The sequence below is a fragment of the Coregonus lavaretus genome (assembly GCF_964263955.1).
Source record: "Coregonus lavaretus genome assembly, chromosome: 12".
Lineage (NCBI taxonomy): Eukaryota > Metazoa > Chordata > Actinopteri > Salmoniformes > Salmonidae > Coregonus > Coregonus lavaretus.
Window position 1 is genome coordinate 31,871,903 of NC_139999.1, and position 17,460 is coordinate 31,889,362.

General features: G+C 43.7%; 1 protein-coding gene across 1 annotated transcript in view; it reads left to right on the forward strand.

Annotated features, from left to right (window-relative positions):
• The window catches only part of LOC311138598 (scm-like with four MBT domains protein 1), a gene marked incomplete at its 3' end in the record, with an annotated part of 28,321 nt that extends 22,284 nt beyond the window's left edge, over positions 1-6,037 (forward strand). Inside the window, exons 17-21 of the mRNA XM_084173351.1 lie at positions 113-288; positions 430-605; positions 5,354-5,578; positions 5,672-5,800; positions 5,897-6,037. Of these exons, the coding sequence (XP_084029477.1) occupies positions 113-288; positions 430-605; positions 5,354-5,578; positions 5,672-5,800; positions 5,897-6,037 (847 nt within the window). The remainder of the gene's footprint in view (positions 1-112; positions 289-429; positions 606-5,353; positions 5,579-5,671; positions 5,801-5,896) is intronic.
• Between the last annotated feature and the right edge of the window lie 11,423 nt (positions 6,038-17,460).

Genomic DNA, 17,460 nt, shown 5'->3' on the forward strand with positions numbered 1-17,460 from the left:
TATAGACTGATCATTTCTTTGTCACTGGGCAAACGTACAAAATCAGCAGGGGGTCAAATACTTTTTTCCCTCACTGTACCTATTCTGCTCTGGACGGTGTTGTGGTGTGTAGGTACAAAGGGAAGAGTTACCGGGCCACTGTGGGGATTTCCCGTACGGCTGACCAGGTGGCTGAGTTCTGCAGGAGGACATGTGTGAGGCTGGAGTGCTGCCCCAACCTGATCGCACCTCACATGGTGCTGGAACACTGCTCGGAGAACTGTTTCCTGCTCACCAAGACTAAATACAGTACGTGCTACCTTACACATACACATGCGAATGCACGTACACACAGACAGATTGTATTTACAATGTACTTATCAATATTTAGCTATACAATCATATGAATAACACTCCTGTTATTATTTTTGGTGTCTATGTGCTCTTTAGCTCATTACTACGGTAAGAAGAAGACCAAGCGCATTGGCCGTCCCCCTGGCGGTCACACTAACCTGGAGAGCAGCACCAAGCAAGGGAGCAGGAGGAAGAAGAGGAAGCCCCTGTCTGTCCACAAGAAAAAACGCCTGTCTACATCTGTGGACAGCACCCCTGCTTGCTCCCCACTGGTACTGCATATACTGACATTCAACTCATTAAAGTAACTGTCCAGTGAAAATCTCACTTTTAAAAGTGTATATTCTGTTGACCAGTGGCGGTTGATGCTGTTTAAGATGAGGGAGGATGATTTTTTTTCTTCTCAAGAACATGGCCTTATTTCTATTCCAGCATATTGGATGACTGTCAATTAATATTCCATTCACCCAGTTCAATGTAACAGCGATAGGTTTAGGCTACTACGTGATACTCATATTTTCCCTTTACCCATCATGAGGTTGCTACAACCTAGCCTATGAATGAAAGTTTACAACGTAGGTGTACACAGGTCGAGAGAAAAATGTAAGGTGACAGACAGGGACACATGGACAGACAGTGACACATTCAATACCGCTTTGCACACTCTTGCCTGCATCTAGCTGATCTAGGGTGTAATCCTAAATCCAACAGTTGCGAACAAGAGTTTCAATTGGACAAATCCAGGTATGTTAATCCCTGTTTCGTTCCGTTTGCTTCTGTTTAAGAAACATTTTACAACAGAATCGGTGGAATGAATACACCCCGATCACACGTAAACACAGTTCACTTTCATAGCAGCCATGTTGTATTCCTTCTCGCTTCTATGTGCTCTCCTCCTCTCACCTTTTCCCTTAGCTTGTGGACTTCAATGCACAACACATCAGCTGTATGTGACCAGGCGAGAGAACCTTTCCAAGCCAAACCATATCATAACCGCTACACACAGCCTACATCGTTGTCACCATATTAGCTAAAGTAACGTTAAAATCAACATAGCTAATAGAACTAACGCATTAGTAAACCCACTACAATCATGCAGTAACGTTACAGTGTACAGTCAGTAAGCAGTTCAAAAAGCAGTTTAGCAGTTACATCGACGGGCCCTGGTGGCAATAAATTAGTAAAATTAAAAGTGTTGGATAGTGATAGCCAGCTAGCTAACATAGTATCTCTCTGTTTGAGCCGGGTGTTTGAGTAGGCTAAACTAGCTAGTTAGCTGCATTTGCTAGCTAAGTAAGTGAAACTGAAAGTAAAAAATATATATATATCTCTCTCGCTCTCTCTCTTCCTTCTCCTTCATTTTTTAAGAAATGAATTTGTTCAAAACTGTTAAACTATTGTATTTCTCTCTCTTTGAGTCAACTACTCACCACATTTTATGCACTGCAGTGCTAGCTAGCTGTAGCTTATGCTTTCAGTACTATATTAATTATCTGATCCTTTGATTGGGTAGACAACGTCATTGTCACGTTGTATACTGATAGACAGGCGCAGGAATACGTAATAGGGTGTTTTATTACTCAACCCAACATAAGGTACGTCATGGAAAAACGACGTGGATGAAGCCCAAAACAAACACGTGAATATATAACACAGGGCAGTAACCCAAACAAAAGAGCGAGGTGTAAACCTCTAAATAATACACGGGACGAGACCCGTAATAACAATTACGCGGCATGTAAACTGTAATACAATGTACTCACAGGACCAACGGACATTGGACAGTAATTGACCAGGACAATGGGGAACAGAGGGCACATACAGTTGAAGTCGGAAGTTTACATACACTTAGGTTGGTGTCATTAAAACTCGTTTTTCAACCACTCCACAAATTTCTTGTTAACTATAGTTTTGCCAAGTCGGTTAGGACATCTACTTTGTGCATGACACAAGTAATAATTTTTCCAACAATTGTTGGACAGATTATTTCACTTATAATTCACTGTATCACAATTCCAGTGGGTCAGAGGTTTACATACACTAAGTTGACTGTGCCTTTAAACAGCTTGGAAAATTCCAGAAAATGATGTCATGGCTTTAGAAGCTTCTGATAGGCTAATTGACATCATTTGAGTCAATTGGAGGTGTACCTGTGGATGTATTTCAAGGCCTACCTTCAAACTCAGTGCCTCTTTGCTTGACATCATGGGAAAATCAAAAGAAATCAGCCAAGACCTCAGGAAAAAAATTGTAGACCTCCACAAGTCTGGTTCATCCTTGGGAGCAATTTCCAAACGTACCACGTTCATCTGTACAAACAGTAGTACGCAAGTATAAACACCATGGGACCACGTAGCCGTCATACCGCTCAGGAAGGAGACGCGTTCTGTCTCCTAGAGATTAACGTACTTTGGTGCGAAAAGTGCAAATCAATCCCAGAACAACAGCAGAGGACCTTGTGAAGATGCTGGAGGAAACAGGTACAAAAGTATCTATATCCACAGTAAAACAAGTCCTATATCGACATACCCTGAAAGGCCGCTCTACGGTTGCAACTGCAACTGCACACAAAGATCGTACTTTTTGGAGAAATGTCTTCTGGTCTGATGAAACAAAAATAGAACTGTTTGGCCATAATGACCATCGTTATATTTGGAGGAAAAAGGGGAATGCTTGCAAGCCGAAGAACACCATCCCAACCGTGAAGCACAGGGGTGGCAGCATCATGCTGTGGGGGTGCTTTGCTGGAGGAGGGACTGGTGCACTTCACAAAATAGATGGCATCATGAGGAAGGAAAATGATGTGGATATATTGAAGCAACATCTCAAGACATCAGTCAGGAAGTTAAAGCTTGGTCGCAAATGGGTCTTCCAAATGGACAATGACCCCAAGCATACTTCCAACGTTGTGGCAAAATGGCTTAAGGACAACAAAGTCAAGGTATTGGAGTGGCCATCACAAAGCCCAGATCTCAATCCTATAGAAAATGTGTGGGCAGAACTGAAAAAGCGTGTGCGAGCAAGGAGGCCTACAAACCTGACTCCGTTACACCAGCTCTGTCAGGAGGAATGGAGCAAAGCACCCCCACAGCATGATGCTGCCACCCCCATGCTTCACGGTTGGGATGGTGTTCTTCGGCTTGCAAGCCTTCCCCTTTTTCCTCCAAACATAATGATGGTCATTATGGCCAAACAGTTCTATTTTTGTTTCATCAGACCAGAGGACATTTCTCCAAAAAGTACGATCTTTGTCCCCATGTGCAGTTGCAAACCGTAGTCTGGCTTTTTTTATGCCGGTTTTGGAGCAGTGGCTTCTTCCTTGCTGAGCGGCCTTTCAGGTTATGTTAATACAGGACTCGTTTTACTGTGAATATAGATACTTTTGTACCTGTTTCTCCCAGCATCTTCACAAGGTCCTTTGCTGTTGTTCTGGGATTGATTTGCACTTTTCGCACCAAAGTACGTTAATCTCTAGGAGACCGAACGCGTCTCCTTCCTGAGCGGTATGATGGCTGCGTGGTCCCATGGTGTTTATACTTGCGTACTATTGTTTGTACAGATTAACGTGGTACCTTCAGGCGTTTGGAAATTGCTCCCAAGGATGAACCAGACTTGTGGAGGTCTACCATTTTTTTCCTGAGGCCTTGGCTGATTTCTTTTGATTTTCCCATGATGTCAAGCAAAGAGGCACTGAGTTTGAAGGTAGGCCTTGAAATACATCCACAGGTACACCTCCAATTGATTCAAATGATGTCAATTAGCCTATCAGAAGCTTCTAAAGCCATGACATCATTTTCTGGAATTTTCTAAGCTGTTTAAAGGCACAGTCAACTTAGTGTATGTAAACTTCTTACCCACTGGAATTGTGATACAGTGATTTATAAGTGAAATAATCTGTCTGTAAACAATTGTTGGAAAAATTATTACTTGTGTCATGCACAAAGTAGATGTCCTAACCGACTTGGCAAAACTATAGTTTGTTAACAAGAAATGTCTGTAGTGGTTGAAAAATGAGTTTTAATGACTCCAACCTAAGTGTATGTAAACTTCCGACTTCAACTGTACTAATCAGGGGGAATGGGAACCAGGTGTGCGTAATGAGACAAGACAGTCCGGGGTTGGTGGTAATGAACCAGGTCAGTGACATCTAGAAGGCCGGTGACGTAGACCTCCGGAGCTGGTGAACGGAATGAGCAGCAGTACCGGGGGGATCCGTGACAGTCAGTTCATGCTGCAAGAGCTCTGATAGGTTGGAGGACATCCTCCGGAAGTTGTCATAATTACTGTGTAAGTCTATGGAAGTGGGTGAGAACCATGAGCCTCCTAGGTTTTGTAGCTGTCCTAGCTGTCCTCCGGCTACACCATGGTGCTATCCTACAGAGTGCTGTTGAGGCTACTGTAGACAGTCATTGCAAAACAGTGTGTTTTAATCAATTATTTGGTGACATGAATATATTTAGTATAGTTTTGTCTAAAAAGGATAACTTTTTTAATGTTTTACTATTTTTATTTTTATGAAATTCACTGAGTAGGATGGTCCTCCCCTTCCTCGTCTTGAGGAGCCTCCACTGCTGTTTACTCATATCCAAACATTGTTGTAGACTCAACCTATACTCTGTTTGTGGCCAAAGCATAAATTGTAGAAAAAGCACTTCAAACTGGTATCTCAAACAGACAGTTTAAAAAATGCTTGCTATTTCCTCATAGAGGATGATGTCATCCTCCTGATGAGGATGAGCTTGCCAATCAGTGGTTTCCCTCAACCACTGGTCCAAGGTCAGAGATTTTCTAATGGTTAAGGTTAGGATTTGGGGTAGAGCGCAGTGCATCTTGTTGTTTTTATCGCACTGCTTTGCTTTATCTTGGCCAGGTCGCAGTTGTAAATGAGAACTTGTTCTCTACTGGCTTACCTGGTTAAATAAAGGTTAAATAAAATAAAAAATAAAAATCTTATGGGCAACTTTTATATGGAAGGAGCCAGTAATCGAACTCATATCTGTGCTCTTTCTTTGCACCCCAGGGTAGTGGAGAGGAGGAGGACCTGGATGAGGACTACTTTCTGAGTGAGGAGGACTCGGGCTCAGAGCAGCAGGATGACTCTGAGGTGTCAGAGAGGAAGTCCCAGCCTGCCTCTCGCTGTCCCACCCCTACAGAACCACGCCCTCGGGAAGGACCCCGCCAGTGTAGGAAACCCCCCCACTTACCCTCCTACTCAGATGATGAGAACCAGCCCCCCTCACCTAAGGTAGCGGCTGTTGCATAATTATATACACACACACAAACACACTGATCCTAGAACTATATATGTGTAACCTCCTGTGTTTGTGTTCTGTCTCAGAGTGGGCGGCTGGAGGTGCAGGAGAAGCTGCATCTGGACAGCAGTCCTCTGGGCTGGAGCATCACTGATGTGACCCACTTCATCAGAACCACTGACTGTGCCCCGCTGGCACGCATATTCAGGGACCAAGTAGGAGTGACACACTCACACACACACACACCAGACACACATACACACACGCACAGTGCACTCATTTTCTGAGCCATGTTGTTTGTGTGTTGACAGGAGATAGATGGCCAGGCCCTGCTGTTGCTGAGCCTGCCCACAGTTCAGGAGTGTATGGGGCTGAAGCTGGGCCCTGCCATCAAACTGTGCCACCTTATAGAGAGGGTCAAACTGGCATTTTACCAGCGCTTTGCCGGCTGAGAAGTTTGTGTGAAGTGTGTGTGTGTGTGTGTGTGTGAGTGTGTGTGTGTGTGCGCGCATTATGTACACTGTTGTTTTCAATGATGTGTATAAACCCTGGATGACTGATAAGGGGCGTTGTATTGAAGCCACCGCACAGCCATCTTGGTACTCCTCCATTGTAAAAAAAAAGATTTTGGAAGCTATAGAATTGTTTTTTGACATGTGGCCAATACAATGGCCAATACATAACATCAGCAATCCAGGGTTTATATACATCATTGGTTGTTATGTGCAGTATGTGCTGCTCCAGGATGGACACAGTTTATAGCCTCAACTGAACACCCCTGTAATATGTGACTGGATTCTGTATCTTTCAGGGATTTCATGTTTGAGTTTGTTTACCATTTGTTTGTACACAGTTGAGGGGAATTGAAAAGCACAAGGTAATTGTATGGAGTCATGATGGAATTGTTTTCCATCCATTCATCACTTAAGACTTCGTTTGAAATGAAAATCCAAGGTAAAGCATTTCAACAAAATAGATCTGGAGACCGGTTTAGGTACTAGTTCCCCTCTTATTAATGCAAAGTCCCCTCATTGTGAAACAGTCAAAATATTGAATCTGTATAATGTGAATAACAAACAGCACCTGATGTGGGGAGACATATTTGCACTATCATCGCTAGGTTTTTACGTCGGTCTACAAGGTTAGGGTTATCAATTTGACTGACTTCTACTTTAATATGAATATCAGCTCATCAGACTTTTGGGGCCGATTTCCCACACACAGATTAAGGCTGGTCCTAGACTAAAAATCATGTCTCCATTGAAAGTGGTTCAGTCAAATTGATAACCCTAACCTTGTAGACTGACGTAAAAACCTAGTCCGCGAAATGCAATGAATCTTAAATGCATCCTATTAGATTCTCAACAGGTTAGGCTGTTCTTGACCTTTTGTCTTTATGATGACTATGATCACTTTAGTTGTGTGTACTATAGTTAGTCAGTCACTAGTTATGTGTGGTCATGGGGTGGTCGACAGGGTTATAAGACGGTCCTGATAATTATGGACGTCTCAGTTCAAAAAGTATTTTATTATCGATTATTATTATTGATTATTGAGGACCTGTTGGTCCTCATTTTACTTATTGTATATTGCAGCTTGATCAAAGTATAAACTGAACCGTTTATTATTATTTTTTAGGTATTTCTAAAGATTGAATGTCAACTATGTTTAAAAGCGTTTAGCAGATTGCTTTGAGTAAAACATTTATTGATGTATATTTTAAAAAGTACAGTATGTGATGTTTTTGAGGATAATATAATACACCCATGCTATCTCCAAAAACCAAACGGTACTCAAGGCCGGACTGTGCCATGTTTGAGACATTCCCTGTTGTTTATGCTCATTATCACGTTCCACATCAGCTTGGTGTTTCATTCAGGGCTGTCATTGAAAGTCTTCATGTTCCTATTCCCGTTCATTTGATCAATTACTTGATTTTACATTCCTGTTGCTCATGTTGAAAATAAGTTCTGGTCGATAAAAGTAAACTAAAGGGGTTTCCCATGAAACAATCTCAAATGTAAATGTAAATTGGTTTGTGGATGTTTCCAATGTGAATATGTTTGCAGAATGATTTTTATTTAAAGTTATTGCTTTTAAAAGTAATAAGATGATAAACTTCGATTTTATCTTATATTACCAGTGTTGTGTCGTTTTCTTAATCCCAGGAAGCTATCTTCACTGAATATCTCATTCATATTTAGTGAAGTTAGGGTCCACCTTTGAAAACCATTGCCTAGCAGCACTGTGAATGATAACATGAGTATTGTATTGGCTCTCAAATGGCTAGAGGAAGATAGATGTAAGGTGGAAAAGGCCTACTGTTGCTCAAGCTGTTCTTGCCATGATTCACAGTGTTAAAGGTCCTACCTACTAGGTTTTATATTGGACTTCTCTCAGCCCCCCTCCTCCAAAATCCAGAGGAACAGAATAATGACAGAACAGAGGAAGGAAAGGGGGGAACGACACATACCTCTTGCCATGTTAGTAATTTCTCTACCTTTTGTTATTTGTTTGCCCATTGAATGACTGAGATATGGACACATGCATACATGGTCAAGTGTTGCTCTATGTTTGACTGGGTTGAGGCTCTTCCATCGAGTGTTGAGTGTAACCGTTAGATTGGTCCCTTCAGTTGTTATTGTCAAGGACAGAAAGATGCGTCTTGAACTCATTTCATTTGTGTTCTAGTGACAAGTAGAGGGGAAAAGGAGGAGGGCCATGAGAGAATGTCGCCATAGTGGAGGAGGAGTTGAGTTGTAGACTTGGATTTGTGATATTTTATTAGTCTGTGAGGAGTTGCTTTAAAAGAATGCAAGACTGTTCCAACTGAAGAGGAGATCACGTCATTCACTCCCCAATGATAGTCCACCCTGAGAACAAACAGAACCAGAGAACGAGAGAGAAAAATGGGTGAGGAGTCCATTGACCCTCTGAGTCATCAGCCACTGGGCCTGTGAACAGACAGCCCACTGGAGAGATACTGGGTGTATCAAATCAAATTCTATTTGTCACATGCGCGAAATGCTTACTTACAAGCCAGCAACGCAGTAAAAAAAAAGTGTTAAAGTATTTACTAAATAAACTGAAGTAAACAATAAAGAAAAATGAAGAAAAATAACAAATAATTAAAGAGCAACAATAAAATATCAGTAAAGAGGCTATATACAGTGAGGGAAAAAAGTATTTGATCCCCTGCTGATTTTGTACGTTTGCCCACTGACAAAGACATGATCAGTCTATAATTTTAATGGTAGGTTCATTTGAACAGTGAGAGACAGAATAACAACAACAAAATCCAGAAAAACGCATGTCAAAAAAGATATGAATTGATTTGCATTTTAATTAGGGAAATAAGTATTTGACCCCTCTGCAAAACATGACTTAGTACTTGGTGGCAAAACCCTTGTTGGCAATCACAGAGGTCAGACGTTTCTTGTAGTTGGCCACCAGGTTTGCACACATCTCAGGAGGGATTTTGTTCCACTCCTCTTTGCAGATCTTCTCCAAGTCATTAAGGTTTCGAGGCTGACGTTTGGCAACTCGAACCTTCAGCTCCCTCCACAGATTTTCTATGGGATTAAGGTCTGGAGACTGGCTAGGCCACCCAGGACCTTAATGTGCTTCTTCTTGAGCCACTGCTTTGTTGCCTTGGCCGTGTGTTTTGGGTCATTGTCATGCTGGAATACCCATCCATGACCCATTTTCAATGCCCTGGCTGAGGGAAGGAGGTTCTCACCCAAGATTTGACGGTACATGACCCCGTCCATCGTCCCTTTGATGCGGTGAAGTTGTCCTGTCCCCTTAGCAGAAAAACACCCCCAAAACATAATGTTTCCACCTCCATGTTTGACGGTGGGGATGGAGTTCTTGGGGTCATAGGCAGCATTCCTCCTCCTCCAAACACATCGAGTTGAGTTGATGCCAAAGAGCTCGATTTTGGTCTCATCTGACCACAACACTTTCACCCAGTTCTCCTCTGAATCATTCAGATGTTCATTGGCAAACTTCAGACGGCCCTGTACATGTGCTTTCTTGAGCAGGGGGACCTTGCGGGCGCCTCAGGATTTCAGTCCTTCACGGCGTAGTGTGTTACCAATTGTCTTCTTGGTGACTATAGTCTCAGCTGCCTTGAGATCATTGACAAGATCCTCCTGTGTAGTTCTGGGCTGATTCCTCACCGTTCTCATGATCATTGCAACTCCACGAGGTGAGATCTTGCATGGAGCCCCAGGCCGAGGGAGATTGACAGTTCTTTTGTGTTTCTTCCATTTGCGAATAATCACACCAACTGTTGTCACCTTCTCACCAAGCTGCTTGGCGATGGTCTTGTAGCCCATTCCAGCCTTGTGTAGGTCTACAATCTTGTCCCTGACATCCTTGGAGAGCTCTTTGGTCTTGGCCATGGTGGAGAGTTTGGAATCTGATTGATTGATTGCTTCTGTGGACAGGTGTCTTTTATACAGGTAACAAACTGAGATTAGGAGCACTCCCTGTAAGAGTGTGCAAATAGTCTGGGTAGCCATTTCGTTAGCTGTTCAGGAGTCTTATGGCTTGGGGGTAGAAGCTGTTAAGAAGCCTTTTGGACTTAGACTTGGAGCTCCGGTACCGCTTGCCGTGCAGTAGCAGAGAGAACAGTCTATGACTAGGGTGGCTGGAGTCTTTGGCAATTTTTAGGGCCTTCCTCTGACACCGCCTGGTATAGAGGTCCTGGATGGCAGGAAGCTTGGCTCCAGTGATGTACTGGGCCGTACGCACTACCCTCTAGTGCCTTGCGGTTGGAGGCCGAGCAGTTGCCATACCAGGTGGTGATGAAACTAGTCAGGATGCTCTCAATGGTGCAGCTGGATCTGAGGACCCATGACAAATCTTTTCAGTCTCCTGAGGGGGAATAGGTGTTGTCGTGCCCTCTTCATGACTGTCTTGGTGTGTTTGGACACCAAGGAACTTGAAGCTCTCAACCTGCTCCACTACAGCCCTGTCGATGAGAATGGGGGCGTGCTCGGCCCTCCTTTTTCTGTAGTCCACGATCATCTTCTCTGTCTTGATCACGTTGAGGGAGAGGTTGTTATCCTGGCACCACACTGCCAGGTTTCTGACCTCCTCCCTATAGGCTGTCTCATTGCTGTCGGTGATCAGGCCTACCACTGTTGTGTCGTCGGCAAACTTAATGATGGTGTTGGAGTCGTGCTTGGCCATGCAGTCATGGGTGAACAGGGAGTACAGGAGGGGACTGAGCACGCACCCCTGAGGGGCCCCCGTGTTGAGGATCAGAGTGGCAGATGTGTTGTTACCTACCCTTACCACCTGGGGGCGGCTCGTCAGGAAGTCCAGGATCCAGTTGCAGAGGGAGGTGTTTAGTCCCAGGGTCCTTAGCTTAATGATGAGCTTTCAGGGCACTATGGTGTTGAACGCTGAGCTGTAGTCAATGAATAGCATTCTCACGTAGGTGTTCTTTTTGTCCAGGTGGGAAAGGGCAGTGTGGAGTGCAATAGAGATTGCATCATCTATGGATCTATTGGGACGGTATGCAAATTGGAGTGGGTCTAGGGTTTCTGGGATAATGGTGTTGATGTGAGCCATGACCAGCCTTTCATAGCACTTCATGGCTACAGACGTGAGTGATACGGTCGGTAGTCCTTTAGGCGGGTTACCTTGGTGTTCTTGGGCACAGGGACTATGGTAGTCTGCTTGAAACATGTTGGTATTACAGACTCTGTCAGGGACAGGTTGAAAATGTCAGTGAAGACACATGCCAGTTGGTCAGCACATGCTCGGGGTACACGTCCTGGTAATCCGTCTGGCCCTGCGGCCTTGTGAATGTTTACCTGTTTAAAGGTCTTACTCACATCAGCTACGGAGAGCATGATCACACAATCGAACAGCTGATGCTCTCATGCATGCTTCAGTGTTGCTTGCCTCGATGCGCGCATAGAAGTAATTTAGCTCGTCTGGTAGGCTCATGTCACTGGGCAGCGCGCGGCTGTGCTTCCCTTTGTAGTCCGTAATAGTTTGCAAGCCCTGCCACATCCGACGAGCATCGGAGCCGGTGTAGTAGGATTCAATCTTAGTCCTGTATTGACACTGCCTGTTTGATGGTTCGTCGGAGGGCATAGCAGGATTTCTTATAAGCGTCCAGGTTAGAGTCCCGCTCCTTGAGGCAGCTCTACCCTTTAGCTCAGTGCGGATGTTGCCTGTAATCCATGGCTTCTGGTTGGGGTATGTTCGTACGGTTACTGTGGGGACAACGTCATCGATGCACTTATTGATGAAGCCAATGACTGATGTGGTGACTGATGTGGTGTGTGTGTGTGTGTTGGGCTGGACTGGACAAAGAGGAATAGAGAAAGCAGAGTGGGAGAGCGAGACAGAGATCAGCAGTCATTCTGACCACAACAGCTTTTATCCAGGAGGTTCATCCACTACTTAAGAGTCAGTCACCATGTCTCCGGTAAGACTGCAGTGCTGGGCTAGGGAGGGACATGTAGTTATGATGACATGATCTCACCAAAGAGCTCACTGAAACTTGCCTCGAATGTTTCTGCCTAGTAAACCTACTGGAGAACTCTACATGGGAACTTTTATTTCACTTTCTTCAGTGTTCCATTTCTTCTGTCTTCTTCTCCAGCCTGGAGAGGGTGTTGAGGGACAGCTGAAATGTCCTGAGGTGAGGGAGGAGGATCACCTGAGAGCAAAGGGCTCCAAAACTGGGCTCCAAAAAAGAGCTGAAAGGAAAGACCATAGAAGTGATGGAGGAGTGTGGTGAACAATGTTGCTTTTATCGGCATGACAGATTTAGGGGGTCATGTCTAGGGGGCATTAGTGTGAAGTTAAAAACCTTCCACCTCTGTTTGACGTTTTTGTCGCTGACAGTTAAGATTGGAAATAGGTGTATACAGTGCATTCGGAAAGTATTCAGACCCCGTAACTTTTTCCACATTTTGTTACTTTACAGCCTTATTCTAACATTGATTAAATTGTTTTTTCCCTCATCAATCTACACACAATACCCCATAAGGACAAAGCAAAAACAGATTTTTAGAAATGTTTGCAAATGTATAAAATAAACCGGAAATATCACATTTACATAAGTATTCAGACCCTTTACTCAGTACTTTGTTGAAGCACCTTTGGCAGCGTTTACAGCCACAAGTCTTCTTGGGTATGACGCTACAAGCTTGGCACACCTGTATTTGGGGAGTTTCTCCCATTCTTCCCTGCAGATCCTCTCAAGCTCTGTCAGGTTGGATGGGGAGCGTCACTGCACAGCTATTTTCAGGTCTCTCCAGAGATGCTCGATCGGGTTCAAGTCCAGGCTTTGGCTGGAACACTCAAGGACATTCAGAGACTTGTCCCGAAGCCACTCCTGCGTTGTCTTGGCTGTGTGCTTATGGTCGTTGTCCTGTTGGAAGGTGAACCTTCGCCCCAGTCAGAGGTCCTGAGCACTCTGGAGCAGGTTTTCATCAAGGATCTCTCTGTACTTTGCTCCGTTCATCTTTCCCTCGATCCTGACTGGTCTCCCAGTCCCTGCCGCTGAAAAACATCCCCACAGCATGATGCTGCCACCACCATGCTTCACAATAGGGATGGTGCCAGGTTTCCTCCAGACGTGACGCTTGGCATTCAGGCCAAAGAGTTCAATCATGGTTTCATCAGACCAGAGAATCTTGTTTCTCATGGTCTGAGAGTCCTTTAGGTGCCTTTTGGCAAACTCCAAACGGGCTGTCATGTGCCTTTTACTGAGGAGAGGCTTCCGTCTGGCCGCTCTACCATAAAGGCCTGATTGGTGGAGTGCTGCAGAAATGGTTGTCCATCTGGACGGTTCTCCCATCTCCACAGAGGAACTCTGGAGCTCAGTCAGAGTGACCATCGGGTTCTTGGTCACCTCCCTGACCATTTGCTAAAATTTGTGAAAACCTATTTTCGCTTTGTCATTATGGTGTATTGTGTGTAGATTGATGAGGGAAAAAATGAATTTAATCAATTTTAGAATAAGGCTGTAAAGTCACAAAAAGTGTCTGAATACTTTCTGAATGCACTGTATGGAGAACAGTGTTATATAACAATAGGGAGTTAGTGTGAGTAGAGTTCCTTGCCATGATTACGTTTCCACTCCATATACAGCACAGTTGAGGATGGTCAAGACAAGAGGGAGACTCACTGAACTATCAAATACAGTGCTCCCTTCCCCTCTCCCTGCTGCATGAACTATAGATGTTTATGTTTATACACTCTTCGACTGGAGCTACTTGACTTCAGAGTGAGTGGGTGATGGATCTACAGTATGTTGTGTTCACAGAGCGTGCGGGTAAAGTCACCCTGTCTGTGTTCAGTGGAGCACGTTCAGGAGGAGAGACTGCCTTCAACAAGCCCCAGGCTCAACCAATCAGGAAGTAGCAGAGGCAGCAAAGACACTTCTTATACTCCACCCTGGCCTACATCGAAAACCACACTGGTGTGACTGAATGTGCCTTGTTCTGGTCAAGTATTTATTAACTTTTTTATTAAAAGCTTGAATCCTCATTCTGTAAGGAGTCTGATTGTCAAGAAAGGAGTTTAAGTGGGCATTAACTGGGTGTCAAGTTGAGTAGGCGGTATTGGTTCTTTATGAATATACACTGAACAAAAATATAAATGCAACATGCAACAATTTCAAAGATTTTACTGAGTTACAATTCATATCAGGAAATCAGTCAATTGAAATACATTCATTAGGCCCTAATCTATGGATTTTACGACTGGGAATAAAGATATGCATCTGTTGGTCACAGATACCTTAAAAAAACGGGTAGGGGCGTGGATCAGAAAACCTGCCAGTAGCTGGTGTGACCACCATTTGCCTCATACAGTGCAACACATTTCCTTCGCATAGAGTTAATCAGGCTGTTGATTGTGGCCTATGGAATGTTGACTCCTATTCAATGGCTGTGTGAAATTGCTGGATTTTGGTTGGAACTGGAACACGCTGTCGATCCAGAGCATCCCAAACATGCTCAATGGGTGATATGTCTTGTGTGTATGCAGGCCAAGAAGAACTGGGACATTTTCAGCTTCCAGGAATTGTGTACAGATCCTTGCGACATGGGCGCGTGCATTATTATGCTGAAACTTGAGGTGATGGCGGCAGATGAATGGCTTGACAATGGGCCTCAGGATCTCGTCACAGTATTTCTGTGCATTCAAACTGCTATCGATAAAATGCAATTGTGTTCGTTGTCCGTAGCTTATGCCTGCCCATACCATAACCCCACCGCCACCATGGAGCACTCTGTTCACAACGTTGACATCAGCAAACCGCTTGCCCACACAATGCCATACACGTTGTCTGCCATCTGCCCGGTACAGTTAAAACTGGGATTAATCCGTGAAGAGCACACTTCTCCAGCATGAAAGTGGCCATCGAAGGTGAGCATTTGCCCACTGAAGTCGGTTATGATGCCGAACTGCAGTCAGGTCAAGACCCTGGTCAGGACGATGAGCACGCAGATGAGCTTCCCTGAGACGGTTTCTGACAGTTAGTGCATTCTTCAGTTGTGCAAACCCACAGTTTCATCAGCTGTCCGGGTGACTGGTCTCGGACAATTCCGCAGGTGAAGAAGCCGGATGTGGAGGTCCTGGACTGGTGGGGTTACACATGGTCTGCGGTTGTGAAACCGGTTGGACGTAATGCCAAATTCTCTAAAATTACATTGGAGGCGGCTTATGGTAGAGAAATGAACATTCAATTATCTGGCAACAGCTCTGGTGAACATTGCTGCAGTCAGCATGCCAATTGCACGCTCCCTCAAAACTTGAGGCATCTGTGGCATTGCATTGTGTGACAAAACTGCACATTTTAGAGTGGCCTTTTATTGTCCCAGCACAAGGTGCACATGTGTAATGATCCGAGTTGTGGACTCGAGTCACATGACTTGGACTTGAGTCTGACTCAAATCACAAATTTTATGACTTGACTTGATAGAAAATAAAACAACCTGAGACTTGACTTGGAGCCTCAAGACTCGTGACAGGACTTTAACTTGAGACTGATGACTTGAAATTATATGTCCAGGTTTTGTAACGGTTTGTCATTCATTTTTTGGCACAGAGTCTAGGTTCATTACTCTACACGCAGCCAGAGACAGTAACCGCAGCATCGCCCTTGCAAAAAACCTGCAACAGATTTACTTGTGAAACGCACACTCGGCACTCTGATTGGACCAGCAAACTGTCAATCAACACAGATAATTTACTTATGAAACTTGCATTTGGAATTTCTTTATCAAATTAATTATTACTGTGGCGACGACGCACAATTGCGCTCTCCAAACTCCCGCCAGTGGAGGGTGTTTTCTTTCTCTTGTTGAAACGTTTGCTGTTGCTTTCACACGTTTAAATGCATAGGCCTTATGTGGTAAATCTATATTCCATCTAATCCTAAAATAATTTCTAGCGTTTCATCATTACATCCCCGTATGGTTTATTGCAACATGTAGAAATGTTTGTTCCATGTTTGATAGGCCTACATAGACATTTCTGTTTCATGTTTGATAAGCCTAGAGATACATTGGCGCGATGTTTATAGCGCGCAATGTTCTAAATTGGCGCGATGTTTATAGCGCACATGAACGTTCGTAAGAAGTTCTGTTTATTTAATGTATGGTTTCCTTTGTCCATATTTCCGGGTAATGACACAGTTCCGTGTGTCTGTGTCCTATGTCACTGTCATTTTTGTTGTGCGTAATAGGCGAGCGCGCGCCTCAGTGCGCATAGAAATAGGCTACTTGACCTGCGCTCCACGCTTTGGAGTCAGAACGTTGAATTAGAGAAAATGATTGTTCCATTTAATATCATTAATAATCATGAAGTTTGATTAAGACGAAGGTACCAATGTAACAATGGATGTGGAAATTGCCTTTTATATTGTAGAACCAGTTTATTGGTTATAATTGCTAATTGGGTAATTGTATGGTTATGTGGATCCTGTATTATTTGAGACTATTTGAGCTCCTGTTTGACAGATTCGATTTGGTTTCTCAAGGGGAGGCTGTGCATTCTTGCCCTCTACCTGTGTCCGTTCAGATAGGATATGTTAACCCTGATACAGAGGCTATTTATTTTGGGCTATTGCCCGTGTATATTTAGCATGATAAGACCTGTAAATAAATCTACATGTCAACCTACCTTGCCTTCTGCTGATGTCATGCCCTATTTTACAATTACATGGGCTAATCAAAATGTGTTGTAGACAAAATAATGAAAGAGCTGCCTGTAGCCTCAATAAATAGACAAAGATTTGTAGTTAAACAAGTCGTTGCATGTATATCTATATTTTTTACTTGACTGAGATTTGACTTGCCCTTAGAATGCATGACTTAAACTTGAATCTTGACCTGTTCTACTTGGGACTCGACTTGAGACTCAGACCTTGTGACTTGAAACTTGCTGGTGACAAGAATAATTGTAACTTGGTCCCACCGCTGGTAATGATCATGCTGTTTAATCAGCTTCTTGATTTGACACACCTGTCAGGTGTATGGATTATTTAGCAAAGGAGAAATGGTCACTAACAGGGAAGTAAACACATTTGTGCACACAGTTTGAGAGCTAAGCTTTTTGTGCATATGGAACATTTCTGGGATATTTTATTTCAGGTCATGAAACCAACACTTTACATGTTGTGTTTATATTTTTGTTCAGTGTATTTGAGTGTTAAGCTATTCACTGTGTTAATTTAGAAGAGGATGTTCATCATTGTGCTATGTAAGAAGCATCTCTGTCATTCCCTGTCCTTACAGTATCAGTTAGCTCTAGCTAGTGCAGTCGAGTTAATCTAGCAGTGTCTATTCTGTGTATCTGATAGAATAAGTCTGCGAGCAACAATGACAAACAAATC